The 17,501-nt window shown below is 41.0% G+C and overlaps 1 protein-coding gene across 7 annotated transcripts in view; it reads right to left on the reverse strand.

The window, feature by feature from the left end:
* Positions 1 to 9,020: 9,020 nt before the first annotated feature.
* Positions 9,021 to 17,501, reverse strand: part of LDB2 (LIM domain binding 2) — a 331,769-nt gene continuing 323,288 nt past the window's right edge. Inside the window, exons 7-9 of one of the 7 annotated variants that reach the window (XM_051964686.1) lie at positions 16,626 to 16,774; positions 14,285 to 14,427; positions 10,253 to 10,351 (exon numbers count right to left, since the gene is read on the reverse strand). In XM_051964686.1, the coding sequence (XP_051820646.1) occupies positions 14,323 to 14,427; positions 16,626 to 16,774 (254 nt within the window). In that variant the 3' untranslated portion in view covers positions 10,253 to 10,351; positions 14,285 to 14,322. Of the gene's footprint in view, positions 10,352 to 14,284; positions 14,428 to 16,625; positions 16,778 to 17,501 lie in introns of all 7 variants that reach the window. The other 6 variants (XM_051964687.1, XM_051964685.1, XM_051964684.1 and 3 more) reach the window with 6 other exon arrangements.

The following is a 17,501-nucleotide window of genomic DNA, read 5'->3' on the forward strand; positions in this document are numbered from 1 at the left end:
TGTATATAATAAAGGTTTGTTTTTATCATCTCATCATCTAAAGTGAAGCATTAGAAGCTTTACTTCTTTTTTACCATTCTGGTTTAGTCTCAGCCTCACAACTGACAGCTTAAGGAACTCCCACATTGCTATACATCCTCACTAGAAGCCTTCCTTTCTTAAGGGTACCCTCTCCGCTTTTTTCAGCTTCCCTTTATATTTTGTCTTCTTCTATTAGAATATAGGATCTTTGAAAGAAGAGACCATCTTTATTTGTTTGTTTTTAAATCTGTATCCTCAACACTTAGCAAAGTGTCTAACCCATAGTAAGTCCTTAAAAGGAGTTGAATAGATATGTTTATTTGTTGTCTATTGATCTTATGTCACTTCCCAGCTCTAAACAGGTCTATCTTGAAGAAAAATATAGAATTTTATAAGGAATTCTTGAGCCAGTCATAATCTTTGCCCTAGTGATCCCACTATTGGGCATATAGGGATAGATCAAAGTCCCAGTACATAATAAAACATTCATAGCAATTCTTTCTGAGTTGGCCAAAAAACCTCATGACAAAGTGGAATATACATTGAGGAGAATGGCTGAAAAAATTGTGCTATATGAACGTAATAGAATATTACTGCATAATTCTCTGAGGAATTCCGAGAAATATGGAAAGACATCAACTGATACCAAGTAAAGCAAGTAAACATAGAGAACAATGTATCCAATGAATATAATACAGTAATGTGAATCAAAATCGAAGTAAACTGAAAAGATATTTGAATTCTGAATAAAATGCAATGATCGGTACTGGTTATGAAATATGGGTGGAGATAGAAACAAAAATAGAGTAAAATGATTGTATCCATTAATCTCTTCTCTCTCTATCTCTGCCTCCATCTGTCTGGAGATAGATAGATTTAGAGTATTTTGACAAAGACATGTTATTGTTTCTATTTTCACAACCATTCAGAAGTTTAGCTTTTCGGACACTATTTTTACAGGCAGTGTTTTATAATGAGCCATTTGAATTTACGCAAGAGAGACACAGTTTCAACTCATGGAGAACTTACCTAGATAAAATATATTGGTCTTAGTAAATAAAAAGATGTTTGAGTAAAATCAGAGGATGCAGTGAGTTCATGGGATAGCCTATGAGAGTGTAGTAGAGGTCTGTCCAGGTGCTGGTTAGTTCTCAGCCAAAGGCCTGAGAGGGATTCTGGAGCACAGGAGCTGATACTATTTACTCTGTAGAACACAAAGAGATCTTGTATTCTTTATAAATGCACCAGTTGTGGGTCAACCCATCCTTGGCATTTTTTAACTTATGCAGAATGAGTAAGCTCTCCAAGTGCACACACAGGGTTTAGCAAATCCCTTTGGCAACTCCATGTTTGCACTTACGCATCAGTTGTTCTGGCTGTCTCTCCCTATCCCCTTTGGGGAGGGGACTTATTTAGACCATACTGCTTTACTTTCAAAGCGCAGAAGTCGATGCTAAAACTAACTCCCCAGCCTTTGGAAGGCCATAGGTTTGTATCATGCTGGTGCAATGGCTCTTCTGTGTGTGGGGATGGTCTTCAGAGTCCCATGCCGATAATGTGCTCCGTCTTCATAGCAGAAAGCATTCATATCATACTCATTTTCACCCAATTAGGCTAATTAATTAGCCAATCAATGAGTATTTATTTGGGATCACTGTGCAAGGATGACTCTTAGTGCTCCACCTCCTCAGCAGGAGTCTTGCTCCTGGACAGATTCCTCTCTCAAGAAGCCTTTGCCTCTTTTTGTATCCTTATTGCTTAGCACAGTGCCTGGCATGAACTAGGGGTTAATAAATGTTCATTGATTTATATTCTGTGGAGTGGATCACACACACGTGTGTGTATGTGTGTGCACTAACAAAATATATTCAAAACAATTAACAAATAGGGAATTTGAGGGAGGGATCCCCTGCAGTTGGCTTTGGCTTCAGGCCACTGTTTCCAGTCTTTAAATCTGACTAAAAAGGACATTTAGCTGTTATTCCAAACCAAATGCACCTTGAAAGGATTTAAACTTCACTACTAAAGACAGAAAACGGATCCTGATGTCATCATAAAGAAAGCATGTGCCGTGGGAGTGGTGAACCCTAGGTGCTCCTGGATTCCAGGAGATGTCAAAGGAAAGACTTCCCTCCGAGACCATAATGGACTGTACTCCTGACTGAGAAAAAGCCCAGCTAAGTACGGGGAGACTCATCACCTGCCTGGATGCTGGGACGAGCTTTTTTCATTATAGAAAGTAGACTCTCAGAACTAGTCTTAGAAGAAGCAGAGGAGTTTCAACCTACAATTAGGAGAGGAGGGCCACAGATTCATTGAGGATTAGTCAGAGGACATGAGAATGTGCTCTTGTCATATGGGTAAAAAATATTCTAAAAGAATATTGTTTAGAGAAATGCAAACTTGGACAGCTCTGAGATACCACTATAAACCGCTCAAATTGGCTAAAATGACAGGAAAAGATAATGATAAATGGACGGATTGTGGGAAAACTGGGATACTGATGCATTGTTGGTGGAGTCTGAATTGATCCAATCATTCTGGAGAGCAATTGGAACTATTCCCAAAGGGCTATCAAACTGTGCATACCCTTTGATCCAGCAGTGTTTCTACTGTGCTTTTATCCCAAAGAGATCCTAAAGAAGGGAAAGGGATCCTCGTGTACAAAAATGTTTGTGGCAGCCCTGTTTGTAGTGGCTAGAAACTGGGTGGCTGCTCATCAGTTGGAAAATGGCTGAATAAATTATGGTATATGAATGTAATAGAATATTATTGTTCTGTAAGAAATGATGAACAGGCTAATTTCAGAAAAGCCTGGAAAGATTTACACAAATTGATGGTGACTGAATTGAGCAGAACCTGGAAAACACTGTACACAACAGCTGCAAGATTATGTGATGATCAACTGTAATGACTGTGGCTCTTTTCAGCAATGAAGTCATTCAAGGCTATTCCAATAGACTTGGGATGGAAGGTGACATCTGCATCCAGAGAGAGAACTATGGAGACTGAATGTGAATCAAAGTTTAATATTTTCACCTTTTTTTGTTTGCTTGCTTTTTCTTTGTCATGTTTTTCCCCTTTGATCTGATTTTGCACAATATGACAAATATGGAAATATTTTTAAAAAGAATCTCATATGTATAACCTATATCAGATTGCTTGCTATCTCGGGGAGGGAAGAATGAAGGACAGAAGAAGGAAAATTTGGAACACAAAATCTTACAAAATGAATGTTGAAAACTCTCTTTATATATTTGGAAAAACAAAGCATTGACATTAAAAAAGAGAAAAAAGACCATGCTCTCATTTCCCAAGACAATTTCAAAAGAAGTGGAAGGGAGTAGTTTGAAAATTGTTTGAGTAAAGCAAAGGCCATATTAGTGAGATATGCAAGGTGGTTCCTTTGAAGAGGATATAGTCATTAAGTGATTTAGAGTCTAGTCTTTTTGTTTAAAGAAAAAGTCAGTCTTGTGACCTGAAGCTAGGGACAGAATTAAGAGAGAACCAATTTAATGGTCAGGGAATGGGTTTGGTTTTTAGATACAGTGGAGATTTTGAATATTATAATGACAAAGCAGAGAGAATATGAAATGATCTTTTTTATGATTTCTTTGTCCTTGTCTTTTTGCCTGGAGATGAGGGAAGACTTTTTTTTTTTGATATATCAAGATAGATCTTTAATTTATATTAACATTTTTCTATCACTTTGATAAATCTAAACATTCAACAAAACAATAAATCCTCCCCAGATTTATAGATTCCATATCAAATTTCTAAAGAATCAGCTCCTCTTAATGTTTCTTCTTCTTCTTCTTTTTTTTTTTACTTTTATAAATGAGTATTTATTAAGATTAAAGAATAATAACAATTGAGACAAAATAGTCTCCAAACAGAGGGCATACCCTTATACAGATACTGAGTCCAGGAGAGAATGGTGATGAGGGAAGAAATTAAAAAAACAAACAAACATTGCAACCATATGAAAAGGCTACATTTTCCAGAATTTTGTGGGCTAAAATAATATACACAAACACACTGTATGTATATATAGATACAAACATGTGTACATCTTTACATATGGATATATGGATAAGCAAGTATCTCAAATATACACACAATTGTTTATATACATACATATATGCATAATTATATATATTATATATGCATTTCTCACATAGTCTAGGTACCGAGTTAAAATTTTACTGGGAGAAAGGAGAGAAATACAGATGAGCAAATGACTCCTGTGCACGCAGCTGGGGTTGGAAAGGATTGAGATTTGAACTGTTCTTCTGAGTGGAGAAATGAGAGAGAGAATACAGGCCAGGATTACTTTCTGAGGCTTTGTTCTTCTGTTATGAATGAAGATTTTTCTCTTTCAGTATTATTGAGAGTCTTTGTTTGCTGGCAGTATTGCTGTATTGAAATGATCTAATTACAGATCTTCTATATCCAAATGAGATCAAAATGCACCCAAAAGAGTATTGATTATTGAAAAGCTCCAAGTTAGGAATCCAGTGTAGTCGCCAGATACTGCAGGTATGACCCCTTGGTTATAATGGGATCAAAGGTCTGGTACAGTGTCTCTATAACTAATCTTATGACTCAAATTTCTTTATATTCTGAATATAACACTGGTGCTTTTGTGTGTACATACACACATATAAGTATATATATATATATATATACACACACATGTATATAATGTTAATGTCAGGTTAAAGCTACATCTATATATAATATTATATAATTATATAATATTATTTATTATATAATTATATAATATTATATATGTATATCTATATATAGATATAATGTTCTACACAGATATTCAATTCCTATATTTATACATAATATTCTATATGTAACGTTTTAGTTTTTTTCTCTCAGATATAGGTGAAAACAACTCTTAAATTTTTTTTTTAAAGTTTTGAGTTCCAAATTCTATCTCTGCCCTCTTCCCTCCCCGAGACAGTAAGCAATCCAATTCAGGTTAGACATGTGCAATCGTGCAAAACATATGCTATTCTAAATAGATTTGACCTGCCAGTAATTCTGCAGGTGTATGTAGAGATAATGGCAGAAAAGGAGCACCAAGGACAGGGACTGTTGTTGGTTATTTTGTCTGCTTTTATATTTTAGTATCTCTAGCACTTAGCCCAGCTTCTGACAGATAGAAGATGCTTCACAAAGCTATACGAGAACTTAGAGATCAGAGAAACTCATCTCACCCACCCCACCTTAGTCTATAGATATAGACCGAAGCAGAGATAGATGATTGGCTAACCTGGGTAAGGATACAGGCAGTGGCCAAACTAGCATTTATACTCAGGTGTTCCAACTCTAAATACATGTTCTTTCTACCACACCATGAGTGAATACACCAGCAGCTACGTGGCCAAGTGTGCAGTGAAGGAAATGGAGGAAGCTGGAGAATATTGTGAGTTAGTTCTACTCTGGAAGTAGAACTTGGGGGAACTTCCCAGGTGGAGGCCAAAATCCTGGAGGAAGGGAGTGAAGGTCGAGTACTTTCTTAAGTCTTCCATCCCTGTGACTTTCCTAAAAGATGCCTGGAGGTGCAGATGGTCAAATCAATGGAGTTGGAGGCCCTGGAGTGTCAGAGCCGTATTCTGGCTTTAGATGTTTTTGTTTGGAAGGGGAATGGAGCTAGATTCAGTGAGGAGGAGAGTTGGAAATAAAGAGGACCACAGAACTTTGTCTTTTCATTTTACATCATGATTTCTTTGTCCTTGTCATTTTTGTTCCAGACCTCTGAAGCCCAAGTTAAAAGAGCTTTGGGGGTATTTTTGAGGGAAATAGCTGGTCAACTCAGTTCAATAAATTAATTCATTTCAATAAGCACTTCTTAGTTCCTATTCTGTGGAAGGTTCTTTTTTAGTGCCTGCCTTCAAAAAGCTTACACCCTACTAAAGGGACCCACAGAGATAAATGTAATGTGACGTTGGTGGTAATAGGAATGTGATGCAAAGGAGAGATCCAAGGTACTGTGAGAAAATCTGGAGAAGACTTTCAGCTGCAAGCTGGTGGTCATGGATGTTTCATAGAGGCAGGGGCACAGGGTTGGGCTTTGCAGGAGGAAAACAGAGAGTGGAAGATAAAATTTGAACTAATTCCTGCACTAATGCCCGGAAGTGGAAGTTGGCAGGGGAAGGCAATTAGAATGAAGAGTTCATGAAAGATCAGAAAGAGAAGTCCAAGTGGGACCGTGCTAGGGCTCATATATCCCCCATCTGAGAAGTTCACACTTCATGCCTTTGGCCAGAAGGAGTCTGAAGGCTTTGAGGAGGGCTTGGAGCTCCACTGATTTACAGATGCTTTAAAGTTCTCACACTTGCCTAGAAATGGCAAAATCTGTGACTTTTGGTTTTCCTTGGAAGAGAGGAGTGAATAATGTCCTGTCATATTAAAACTACCAAGGGATGTGTGTATGGGGCAGAGGAACGGGCCTTGGCACATGGATTGTCTAGTGGGCTCTTTCCCATTCCCTCCCAGTTGGACCTTACTACTTTCTCCTAACCTGTCTTTTCTCACTGGTAAAAACAATGAGTTTGAACCAGATGATCTCTTAGCTTAAATATTTTATAATCCTTCTATGCGGAAATCATCAGTGCAACTTTATTGCTCCTTCATAATGAAAACTAAACTTTATTTGTAAAAATATTTTAAAGAAATTTTGGTGCATGAAATCATAGATTTCGAATATTAGAACCTGGTTGGTATTATATTTGGTAATGGAAGCAATTTGTTTCTTTGAAAAATTATCCTTCTTTTCCCTTCCATTTTAAAAAGGGAAATACAGATCTTCTAGTACCTCCATAGGAGAGGGAAAGGAACAAGATTTGGGTAAAGGGAGAGAGGAGAAGGCCTTGTATTTTTATTAGAAGTATATTGCACTCCTTACTTCTTCAATCCCAAATAGCCCATCTGTGATGGACTTAGGCCATTCAGCCCAAGACAGCATTTGCAAATGTTTCTATTCAATTATTTGAAGAGAATTTTGTAGGTGCACTTTGTCAAACCACAAACTCCAAAAAGAAAAAAAGAAAATCTCCATTGAAAAAGGTAATTTAAACGAAGTGCAAAGTAGCCACAGATGTTTCCAATTGCTCTCTCTGACTATCAGTGAACCACAGGGAAGTCATTATGATGATGCCAGATTAGCTTCCATTACATGCTAGCAGGGAGCTTTCATTGGACCAAACTGATTATTTTTTTGAGGTCACAGTTTGCATTGTTTTGGGTTTTTTTGATGCTGCCTGGATTCTCTGATTTCAGCAAAATTCAAAAATTTGCAGTGGGGCTTCCAGTCATCAGCAAGAATTACCCGTGTTCTTATGTAATTGCATTACGATAAAAGTGAACGAAAGGATCTGTTGAGGATTCCAACCATATCAGGACCAAGTAAACTGTTCTTCAGGTTTTTCAAACCTGTGTGGACTTATGTAAGTCATTCATCTATGTGTCTATCTGACTCTGTTTAAACATTCGTATCCCATCCTCATGATAACATTGGGCAATAGATTGTAGTCTCTATAATCCTCTAACAAACAGTATGGGGGATTGTAGGAGTTTCTGAGAATTTAAGAGAGAGCCACTGGGGAAAGGGTTAAAAAAGGGATTTGGGGTGTCAGGGACCGCGGGCAGTCTGATGAACCCAATGGACTTCTCAGTATAATATTTTAAAAATAACTCATGGAAATGTTAAATTTCAGTTCGAGGTTAATGAGAACAGATATATTTTTTGGTAGAGGGCAGAGCTTTGGAGACATATACTTGAAACAAGGCGTTAATTCAGTGGAATTGATGAGACAATGGTTATCTAGTTTACATATACTTAGTACTCAGCATGTGATGGCATAGTTCTACAGTTGATGTATTTGTAATAGGGTATTTAAACTGAGGACAAAGTCAGCCACATTCTATCTTTGATCAGCCTCCTGGTGGCTCTCCTGCCTCCTCCACAAAGGGAGACTGGCAAACCAGCAGACTGGCAGAGGAGACTGGGTCAGACTATGACAGACAGAGACTGTGAAGGGGACAGTAAAGACTTTGACTTTATTCCTGACTATTCTCGTGATGATTATTCTACTGAGACCAAGGCTAGTCCCAAGGCCTTCCAGAAAGCTAGCCCTAATATTACATTTTTCCCCATCAAAATTCATCTTCTCTCTGAAACCCATAAATAAGCTCTTGGGTCTATGTTTCTAGGTATTGCATGGAAGGTATGTCTTGCCTGGAGGATGCTGAGGTATAAGGTCTTATGAGAAGATGCATTTGGACAATCCCCTCTCTCTTCCTCCCCATCTTATCATTGTTATTTATTTAGGAGAAACTGGCTTCTGAACAAGTGTTCACTTAAGTGCAAAACATCTCTCCCACCCAGATCTGCATTACAAAATGACCCTTGCCTTTGAAACAGCAAAGCACACACCGGAAAAAAGTGAGGAACATGATCAGGGGGAAATGTTCCATGTGTGAATTCCATTGCAGAACAAGAATCCCCAAGTCATACTGGGTAGAAGTGACGTTTGGTAAAAAGACTCGAATATGTGTGGCTATTTGGGTCCCACAATTAAACTCTGCTCGAAATGTGGATTTGGACCAGAAGACCCTCCTTCTAGTTCTGATTCTACACTTAGTCTGCTGAGCAATTTTGGGCAATCTGTATCACCTGCTGAGGTCTGTTTCCTCATCTGCTAAACAAAGGAGTTCACATAGGTGAGGTTGCAGAAACTAGTGGAAAGAATATTAGTTTGGAGTTAGAAGGCCTGGTTCTGCTTTTTGCTTCTTGCCAGGTTATTTAATCCCTATGGGCCTATTTTTCTCAACTGTAAAATGAAAGTGTCCACCTAGAGAGCTGTGAAGGCTCCTGTGAAGGGTCTACAAGGAGGCCGTGGAGACGAAGGCGCGTCGCCCGCTTCCCGCTTTAATGTTCTCCAACACGTTTTATGGCAGACATGACAAAAGGTCAAAGCACATTTCTTTTTATTGTTAACACAGTTTATTATTGGCACACTTATTGGCAAAGCATACATAAAATACCATTGTATTATAACACACTGAATCACTGTGTCTTTACATATGTAGCTGAACATATTAATATGTAAATGAAAAATTAGTTCTCTTATAAAGTTTCACATAAATACACTGGGATCCCAAAAAGAAAAAGACCCAAACAAAAAAAGAACCCCAAACTTTTGAGGGCTTTACAAAAATATTATACAAGAAATATACTATGAAAGGAAATAAAGCCAACTCAGATACAATAAAAACACCAAAGTTTCCAATTTTATTAAACGGCCCACAAAATCAATGGATTACATGGCTTGAAAATATTTGGATCAACAGCAATTTTACAAAGCATAAACTCTCATAGGACTGGGTGTCTTTCTCCACATAAAAATATTTCTCATGTCTTTGATGAAAAAAAAAAGACATTTCTTGTTTCAGTACTCGTATAAATGACTGAAGGCCTAGTGATGACATGACATGAATGACATGAAGGCATGAGCGATGACAGAAATTAAAACTGCTGGATCCTTTCAAGGGTTAACCAATGAGAGAAGACGGAACAAAAGAACGAAAGTTACATTTCAGTTACTTCCCAAAAGCTGATTTTTTTTTCCTTTCTTTCTGAAACAAGAAACTTTCAGGTGCAAGTCAAAAAGCAGAAAATATTTTACAATATTAAAAAGTCATCCGTCATTATGTTGAGCATAATTAATGAGCTCCTGAGCACTGAGGACTTCTTGACAATATGGCCTTCATCTGATATGAGCAAAAAATTTAACCGAAAACACTGTTAAAGATTTGCCAGGAGGCAAAGATCGCTTTCAATAATTCGAATCGAGGTCAGTGCCAGTATCCGTGTCATGGGTGACGGCCTCCAAGAAATGGACAATGGAAGCAAGTTCAGAATCGATCCTCTCAATTAAAAAGCAAAACCGAAAACCAGAGAGCTGCAGTTTAGAAATAGATATCTGTGTGGAAGGTCCCCCCGCCCCCTCCCCGCCCGGTCTGATAAGTGGATGCTCGGAAAGCTACCGGCGCACGTAGCCTGGATGAGGGGCAGGGGAGCCTACTGAGAAGCCTGCGGGGTCGGGTTTTCCGATTTGGTCTCGGGGGCGGCCGGGGGCTTGCTGCTCCACGGGCTGTTGTTCCCCAGGGCCGGGGAATTGTTGAAGTCTTCCTCGTCATCCATGCCGTTGGCCGCGTCGTACTGGGTGTTTTCCAACCTGGTGATGAGCCTCTCGTCTTCGTCCCCAAACTCTCCTCCCATCAGAGTCGGCTCTCCTACCACCATCACGTCCTGTGAACGGCAGCCAGCGCGTTAGTGCGGGGACACAGAGGGGGACGGCTTACAGCAAGCGCGGGGAGGGGGCTGAGCGGCGACAAGCTGGGGGTCGGCTACGCTAGAGGGCCCGTGGTCCACCACCGGCTTGTACGTGAGAGAAACGGGTCTCCCGACATCGAGCGCCCGACGCTCGGACTGCCTCGGGACCTGACCCCCACGGCAGCTAGTGAGCAGCCTGGAAAACTTTGTTTTAAGGGATGTTCCAACCAACCCATTAAAAATCCCGTGAAACTGGCTCTCCTTGGGAGACTGTCCAAAGCCTATCTGATCTTCCGGTGGGGACGGTAAACCTCGCTAAGATCCGGTACTCGCGCTTGGGAGCCGAGGGACGCTCTGTAAACTCCCAGCGCAGGAAGACGGGATAAGTTGCAAATCTCTACTGTTCCCGAGACCCGGATGGAACAGTTCCTCCTCCATCCCGGGGATGCCAGGCATTTTTATTGAAGGCAGCCTCTCTTCTCCCTAGCCATCCAGGCCCTTTGATGCAACCAATATACTTGACATTCTGCTACTTAATTATGGTAATTAATTTAGGTAAAGTTTTCGATAAAAACAATGTTCACACTGATTTGACAATTTGCATAGCTAATTAAGTCATTAGCAAAAACCTGCTGATTGCCAACAAGCCCTGAATTTACCATCTGTTATTTCCTGATGCCTGTCACCTATCCCCACATAGGCAACCCTGCCACCAATCTGTGCAGTATGAGGACCAATCTGTCCAGCTGGTACCATAAAAGGAAGATGAAGAGCGCTAATTATAATTACATTGATGAAGCTAGCAGTCATCAAAAACTGAAGCAGGCAAGAGGGAAAGAATCCATCTAATCACTCCTTTAAGTACAAATTGTCCTTCCATGCAAATAGGAGAGCCACCTCGTGTAGGGCGCCAAGAGGCCCCCGCAGAAGATCTCCCAAGATGGGCGAGAACCTGGCCGGATCAAAGTCCCCCTTCCTGTTTCAGGGGGCCCGTGCTTCAGTGGGCATGAAAAGGGACACATGGGGGACAGCTGCATCCTTTCTTGTAGCTCCTTTAGGAGACAGAATGTGGGCAACGGAACTCTCAAAAGGAGAAGGACTCGGTCTACCGATGATGGTGACCCTATTCGCTGTATCCGCCAAATTCAGGACAAGAGGGATCGGCTTGCAAGCCACAGCAGTGAGAATTCCCTGACGTTAAGCCTCGTGAAATATTAGATCTGGATTTCTGATGGAGACAAATGATGTTCTTCCCTAGGAGATTCTTAAAAGAACAAGTTCTCTTCTTTTGGGGGATAGTTTAAGTAGAATACTGCCGAAAGCAGGGAGAGGAACTCAATGACCTCTTGGAATCCTCCTCTATCCTTCCATGACTGAATGCATTCTTTGAGTGGCACTAAAAAGTCATTTTCAAAGCTTTTCCTTTCTAATCTTGAGCTAGAATGTTTGTGATTAATATCTTGGTTTTTTATTTTTTTTAAAGCAAAATTCAAATCTTGCAATAGCCCCTTTTAATATAGATTTTTTTTACTGAATTCTATAAAAACTCCATCAGTTTTTTCTGTATTGTTAAAACAAAAAGAAATTCTTTGTACACATTTACTTTGCTTCACTAAACTAAAGCAAAAGCTGATAGGTAAGAGTCCGTGTTATAGCTTCAACTTGAAATATTTGGGGAATTGGGGAGAATACGAATGGATTTTGGAAATGTGCTCCTTAAGCAGATGCAGTTCTTAAAAATTGATGAAAAATATGCCAACATACCAAGAAAACCCACCTTCCACCAAGGCCCCTACTAAACACACAGAGTATATGCTTGGTAAGCATGGTAATACTGGCGTGAATGGCTCAGAATTTGATCTAATGTCGACATATGCACTTCAAAGTAAATATTGATGTTGCAAATATGAGCCAGAACTGAGATGGCTTTGACAGAGACCTTGGGGGCTGGTTGGGCTTCAAATTAAATAAGAGTCTGCCCAGCCTAAGACAGCAGCAAGAAAAACATCAACCCAACACTAACGTGATGCAATTTCAGGCCCTCTTTGGCCACATCGGGCCACTGATGGGAGAGATGAAAGTTCTTCATTTAGTTTGGGTGCTGCTGTTTGGTCACGGGTGTTCAGTAAGGAAAACAAAGTGTAGGAGTTTCAGAAAAAGACATTATGACTAGGAACAAAGATAAGTATACAAAATATGAATGGTTTGGCCAGAGGATGATGATAGATAACTTTTGTATTATGATGTACTCAGATCTCTCTGAAACTCTTGCATGTATAAGGTCTGAATGTGAACATTAAGGTACTATATAAATGCTAGCAACTATTATCATTACTGTTACTATCATAATCTTATTATCAATTGGATCCTAAATAGATTCTGTAATCATCCATTGCACCTGAGTTAATAAGTTGAAGGAGAGATGCTGAGGGCTGGGAACTGAAGAGATAAGGATGATCAGGAAATCAGGGACGAAATTCAGAAAACGCAGGCAAATCAGGGGTAGGGAGGAAATTCTCAAACACAGACTGTGTTCTAGTCCAAAGCAATGGTAGTTCAAGAAAGGTGCTATAGAGATGTCTGAATCACTTGAAGCGTGCTAAGAACACACGTGAAGTAAGCTGGTCAGTGTTGGAGCTGGTATGTAAGATGCCCCAGTAGGAAAACTAGTGAATGCTGTGAAAGCATTAATAATCCTAAAAGGCTCAAAGACACCAAATTTTTACTTCTCACAGAATTCTAGGCTGTGATAACTATGTATTCGTGTGTGTTTGTACATCACATGTGAACATCTAGAGAAGAGATCTATAAAAGGTTGCATGGAGGATGTATATATCTCATAGGCGGCTCTACAAGAACATCTGTAGTTATTTACATAGATATAGCTAACCTATATATTGTGTCATCGATGGCCATATCTATATCCTTTATATGTCTGTAGCTAATCTATATCTTTCTATCTTGATTTTCTACTGCTATTAATTTTTTAGGTACATACATACTTAATATATACATATTAAATTCCAATGCCTTCTCTCTCTGTCACAAAGATTCCCTTGAGCTTCCAATAACCAGACCAGTTAAGCCCAAAGTCAGGGAGGTCTTACAGAACTAGAGGAGCCTCAGGCTGCTGCAATTTCTATGCTCTGAGGACCACGAGCCGAGCTTGAAGAGGCTCGTCCCCAGATGCGCTTACCAGCCATGAAGACTATTTGCTAAGGCACAGAGAAATTACACTCCGCATTGGTGAAATCATGGATCTCTGAGACGGTGAAAAGAGTTGATGTACACACAGAAACTTAGTTCATTTTGGCTTCTATGTACCTTTTGCTCTAAAACAGACCCATGATATCATCAATAAAGAGAATCATCGATGAGGATCCCTCCTCTACCCATGGAGTTTAGCAGTTTTCCTGTGACTTTGGCTTAACTCGGTTACCTGGGGTTCTGGGAATTTAAGTGACCTGTCTAGGATCACACAACCAGAATAGGAAGAAGGCAGAATACCAACCCAGGACTTCCTGGCTCTGAAATCAGCTCGTTAACCACCCTACTCTGGCCTAGAAGTATCCTTATATACTTTGGATATGTAGTGGTTATGTGTAAAGAGTAAATACTAGTATTAATAATTTTACTTATCAGTCTACAATGGAAGTTTGAATGAGCGTGGGGGGGGTTCACTTTAACACTTAAAAAAAAAATCACATTATTACCAGTAAGGCATAGGCTTGACATTTCAACTTTCTTCCATATAGCGCAAAAGGCAATAATAATCCCTCTGGGTAGAAACACATACCCCCTCACGTCCCCAAAGTGTGGCCCTCTGCTCCTCCGCTGGAGTCCTGAGGTACCACCAAATGAATTCCCATTTAATCTCTTCTCACTAATCCCCGAGCAATGGCCACCAACCTCTGAGGAGGACTGGAAGTGACTCCTCTAAGAGCCCCTCAATGCTTCTCCTTAAATTGGACCGAAGGGGTCACTGCGGGTGAATGACACAGGGCTCCATCCCTCCCAGGGTTGAGGCTGCAGCTCTGGAGTGCTCCTAGCTCCTGCTCATGGAGTGAGAAGCAGAATCCAAGTATTAAACCCTAGTCTTTCATCTGGGAGCGCCCATTGCTACTGCGAGACCACCCGTCTGCTCCCAGTAGCACATTCTTGAGTGCTCTTTTCTCTCTCTCTTGTAAAAACAAGAATGGTCATTATTCTGTGGTCAAGGAAAAACAGAACACCGTAAGGGAGTGGCTGGCCATGGCCTTTTGTAGCACTGCCGTGTCTGATGGCAAAACACCGTAATACAGTGGTGGGTTTGGTCATGAATGAAGTCCCACAAACTCTCCAATTTGTATCATCCATAGGCTGGGTCAGCCAAAGTCTGCACAGAACTTCTGTGGCCGTCGGAGAGTTCTCTCCCCATCTGCTGGGCTCACGCCGTGACCCAAAAGGCACCTTGTGCTACCAGCGGCTACACTCAAACACCTGACGCTGAATTGGTGGGGCCGGGGCTCTAGGCCCGCCTCCGTCCCTCCCTAGCTCTGTGTCTTTTCTCTTCCGTGTGTCACCATTTGGCACCTGTCCAATGGGAGGGGGGAGTAACATAATCCTAAAGCTTCATTTTCAAATTCTATGATTACATGAACAGGCTTATTTTACTTCAACTTAAAATACTGGGGCCTCATCCTTTGTAAGCCCAGGTCTTCTACATAGTTCATATACACAATTTTTTCTGGTCAATGGAGAGCCCACCTGTCTGGCGTGGCCAGAGCAAATCTGCAGGTGTGTTCTGGTCTAGTGACAGTGCTTTGTCAGCCCTTTTAGATTCTTAGGGGCTCATGGGTACTCCATGAAAAAACACTACAACACTGCTTGGGAATCATAATTTTCAGAAGCCTTTGCCCTGGGATAGCCAAGGAAAGCAAATTAACACTTTCTCCAGTTGTTGGGCTGGTCCCTGAATGGCCAATGCTAGACTGGGTGGCTCAGAGTAGAAACAGCCTCTTTCCCCTGCAGGACTGGGCCCAAAGCGGCAGTAGGAGCTTCCCATCTCAATAGAGACAAAGCTAGAGAGTGGTAGGGAAAGGAGTCTGAGAAGAAGGAAAGGCAGAACTGGAAGAGAAAATCTGGGAGGAAGTAGAAAATCTTTGTGGTTGTTTTTTAAATTTCTGCACTCGTCAGTCCATCACTAGTTGGGAGAGAGATGGAAAAGGATCAGGACACCAATGGAGAAGGAAACACACACAAGAGAAAATAACTGAAATCCAAGGAAGGAGCCAGTCAGAGCTTAGTCACAGAGAAGGACAGGATCGGAAGATTCGATGGATAGAGGATATCCACGAGGCACCAAGAGAGACCCTGGGAGACAGAGTAAAACATTTGGTGAAGGGGTGATGTGACAACAGAAGGAAAGGGGTGAAGGCCGTAAAGAGCTAGGGGAAAGAGGGACATAATAAGGGGACAGAAGAGATTACCAGGGTCAAAATATCAGGGAAAGAAACTAGTCAGGATACATGACAAAGGGCAGAGTTTTGGAAGAAACAGCAAGAAATACGAAGAAGAATGGAGCGGTTCCAGACCACATCAGGCTGCCTCTGGCTGGCCCAGTCCTTTGGCGTGAGAAGTCATTGACATTCGCAAAGCCCTTTTCCAAACCAATGGCTTTTCTCTTTGCCAGGGCCCAGACAGGAAACAGAAGACTGAGACAACTGAACAGTTGGGACCACATTCTCCTGCCTGCATTGGAAAACTCTCCCTTAAAAAGGGGGGTGGGGGGTGTGAGGGCACAAAAATCAGCCCAGGCCATTCCCAAACATCCATTATTACCTTCTTCTTTCCTTTCAAGTTTTACCGTGTTATCTTATTCTTTTCCTTTCAGGTTTATGACCTGAATCTTAAACAAGGAGAGTTCCCTTCCCTGCATGAGCCCACGATGACTCCAGAGAGCTGAGAGCGATGGCTCCCTTGGCTCAGGGCCCTTTTCCTTTTGTGATCAGAGTCTGTAGCCCCTGCTGCCATCCGTAAGTGACAACATCTAAACCCTAGAAGCAGCTCATCTGATTTTGAATCTTAATTCCAATCTCTGCCCCGCTGATTTCTTCCTGGTTTACCAGCAAGAATACCCAAAGGCGATTTCTCCTCCCCAGACCCTCCCCTCTCCCCCTCGATGTGCTTCTTCCATAGCCTTGAGCTCACATCTTCTGTGAGGAGGTAGGACAGACAGAGACTTCAGGCCTAAAAGGAAGGTGAGACTTACAGGTACCTGACTTGACAAGCTCAGGTTGGCAGCAGGCGTTTTTTTCTTGCTGCTGGTGCTGTTGGCATTGTTCCCAGCGCTACTGTTGGAAGTGCTACTCGTGGAGTTTTTCCTTTTTCTCCGTTTGGTGGTTGGCTGCCTTGTGGGTTCTGCTACAGTACGGGACAGGGGAGAAGAGTCAGTTCTGAAGCATCCCAAGCGCCACGGGGAGCTCTCCAACCCAACCCCTGACAGGGCAGCTTATCCCAGAACCAAAGGTCGGCCTCCTATGGATCAGGGAGGAACACCTTACCCAGTGTCCGAGTTAGAGTTCTGAAGAACGGGCCAGAAGATCTGATACCCTGAACTTAAGAAACTCTGAGGTTAGGGCCTCCATCAATGTGTTTGCCAGTGTCGCCTACTGGGAATGTGTGATATTGCAGCTCAACTCTATTGCATGTTGAAGATTCGTAATTAAATATGTATTAAACCAAGAATTTTAAAAAAATTTCTTCCAAATTGGTTTATTTCTGCTTCATTTATTTTTTGGATTTCTTTTTTCCTTTATTTCTCCTTTTTTAGAAAAGCTGACTTTCAAAACATGCATAGTTTGCAATATTTACCCTTGCAAAACCTTATGTTCCTAATTTTCTTCTCCCTCCTTTCCCTCTCCCCTAGATAGCAAGTAATGCAATATATTTTAAACACGTGCAATTCTTCTAAACATATTTCCACAATTATCATGCTGCACAAGAAAAACCAGATCAAAAAGGAAAAAAATGAGAAAGAAAACAAAATGCAAGCAAATAACAACAAAAATGAAAATTCTGTTTAAACCAAAAATTCTTAATGTGGGGTCTTGGTAAAGATTTCAGAAAGTCTGTGGAATTGAATGGA

Source organism: Antechinus flavipes, chromosome 6 (genome assembly GCF_016432865.1).
Source record: "Antechinus flavipes isolate AdamAnt ecotype Samford, QLD, Australia chromosome 6, AdamAnt_v2, whole genome shotgun sequence".
NCBI lineage: Eukaryota > Metazoa > Chordata > Mammalia > Dasyuromorphia > Dasyuridae > Antechinus > Antechinus flavipes.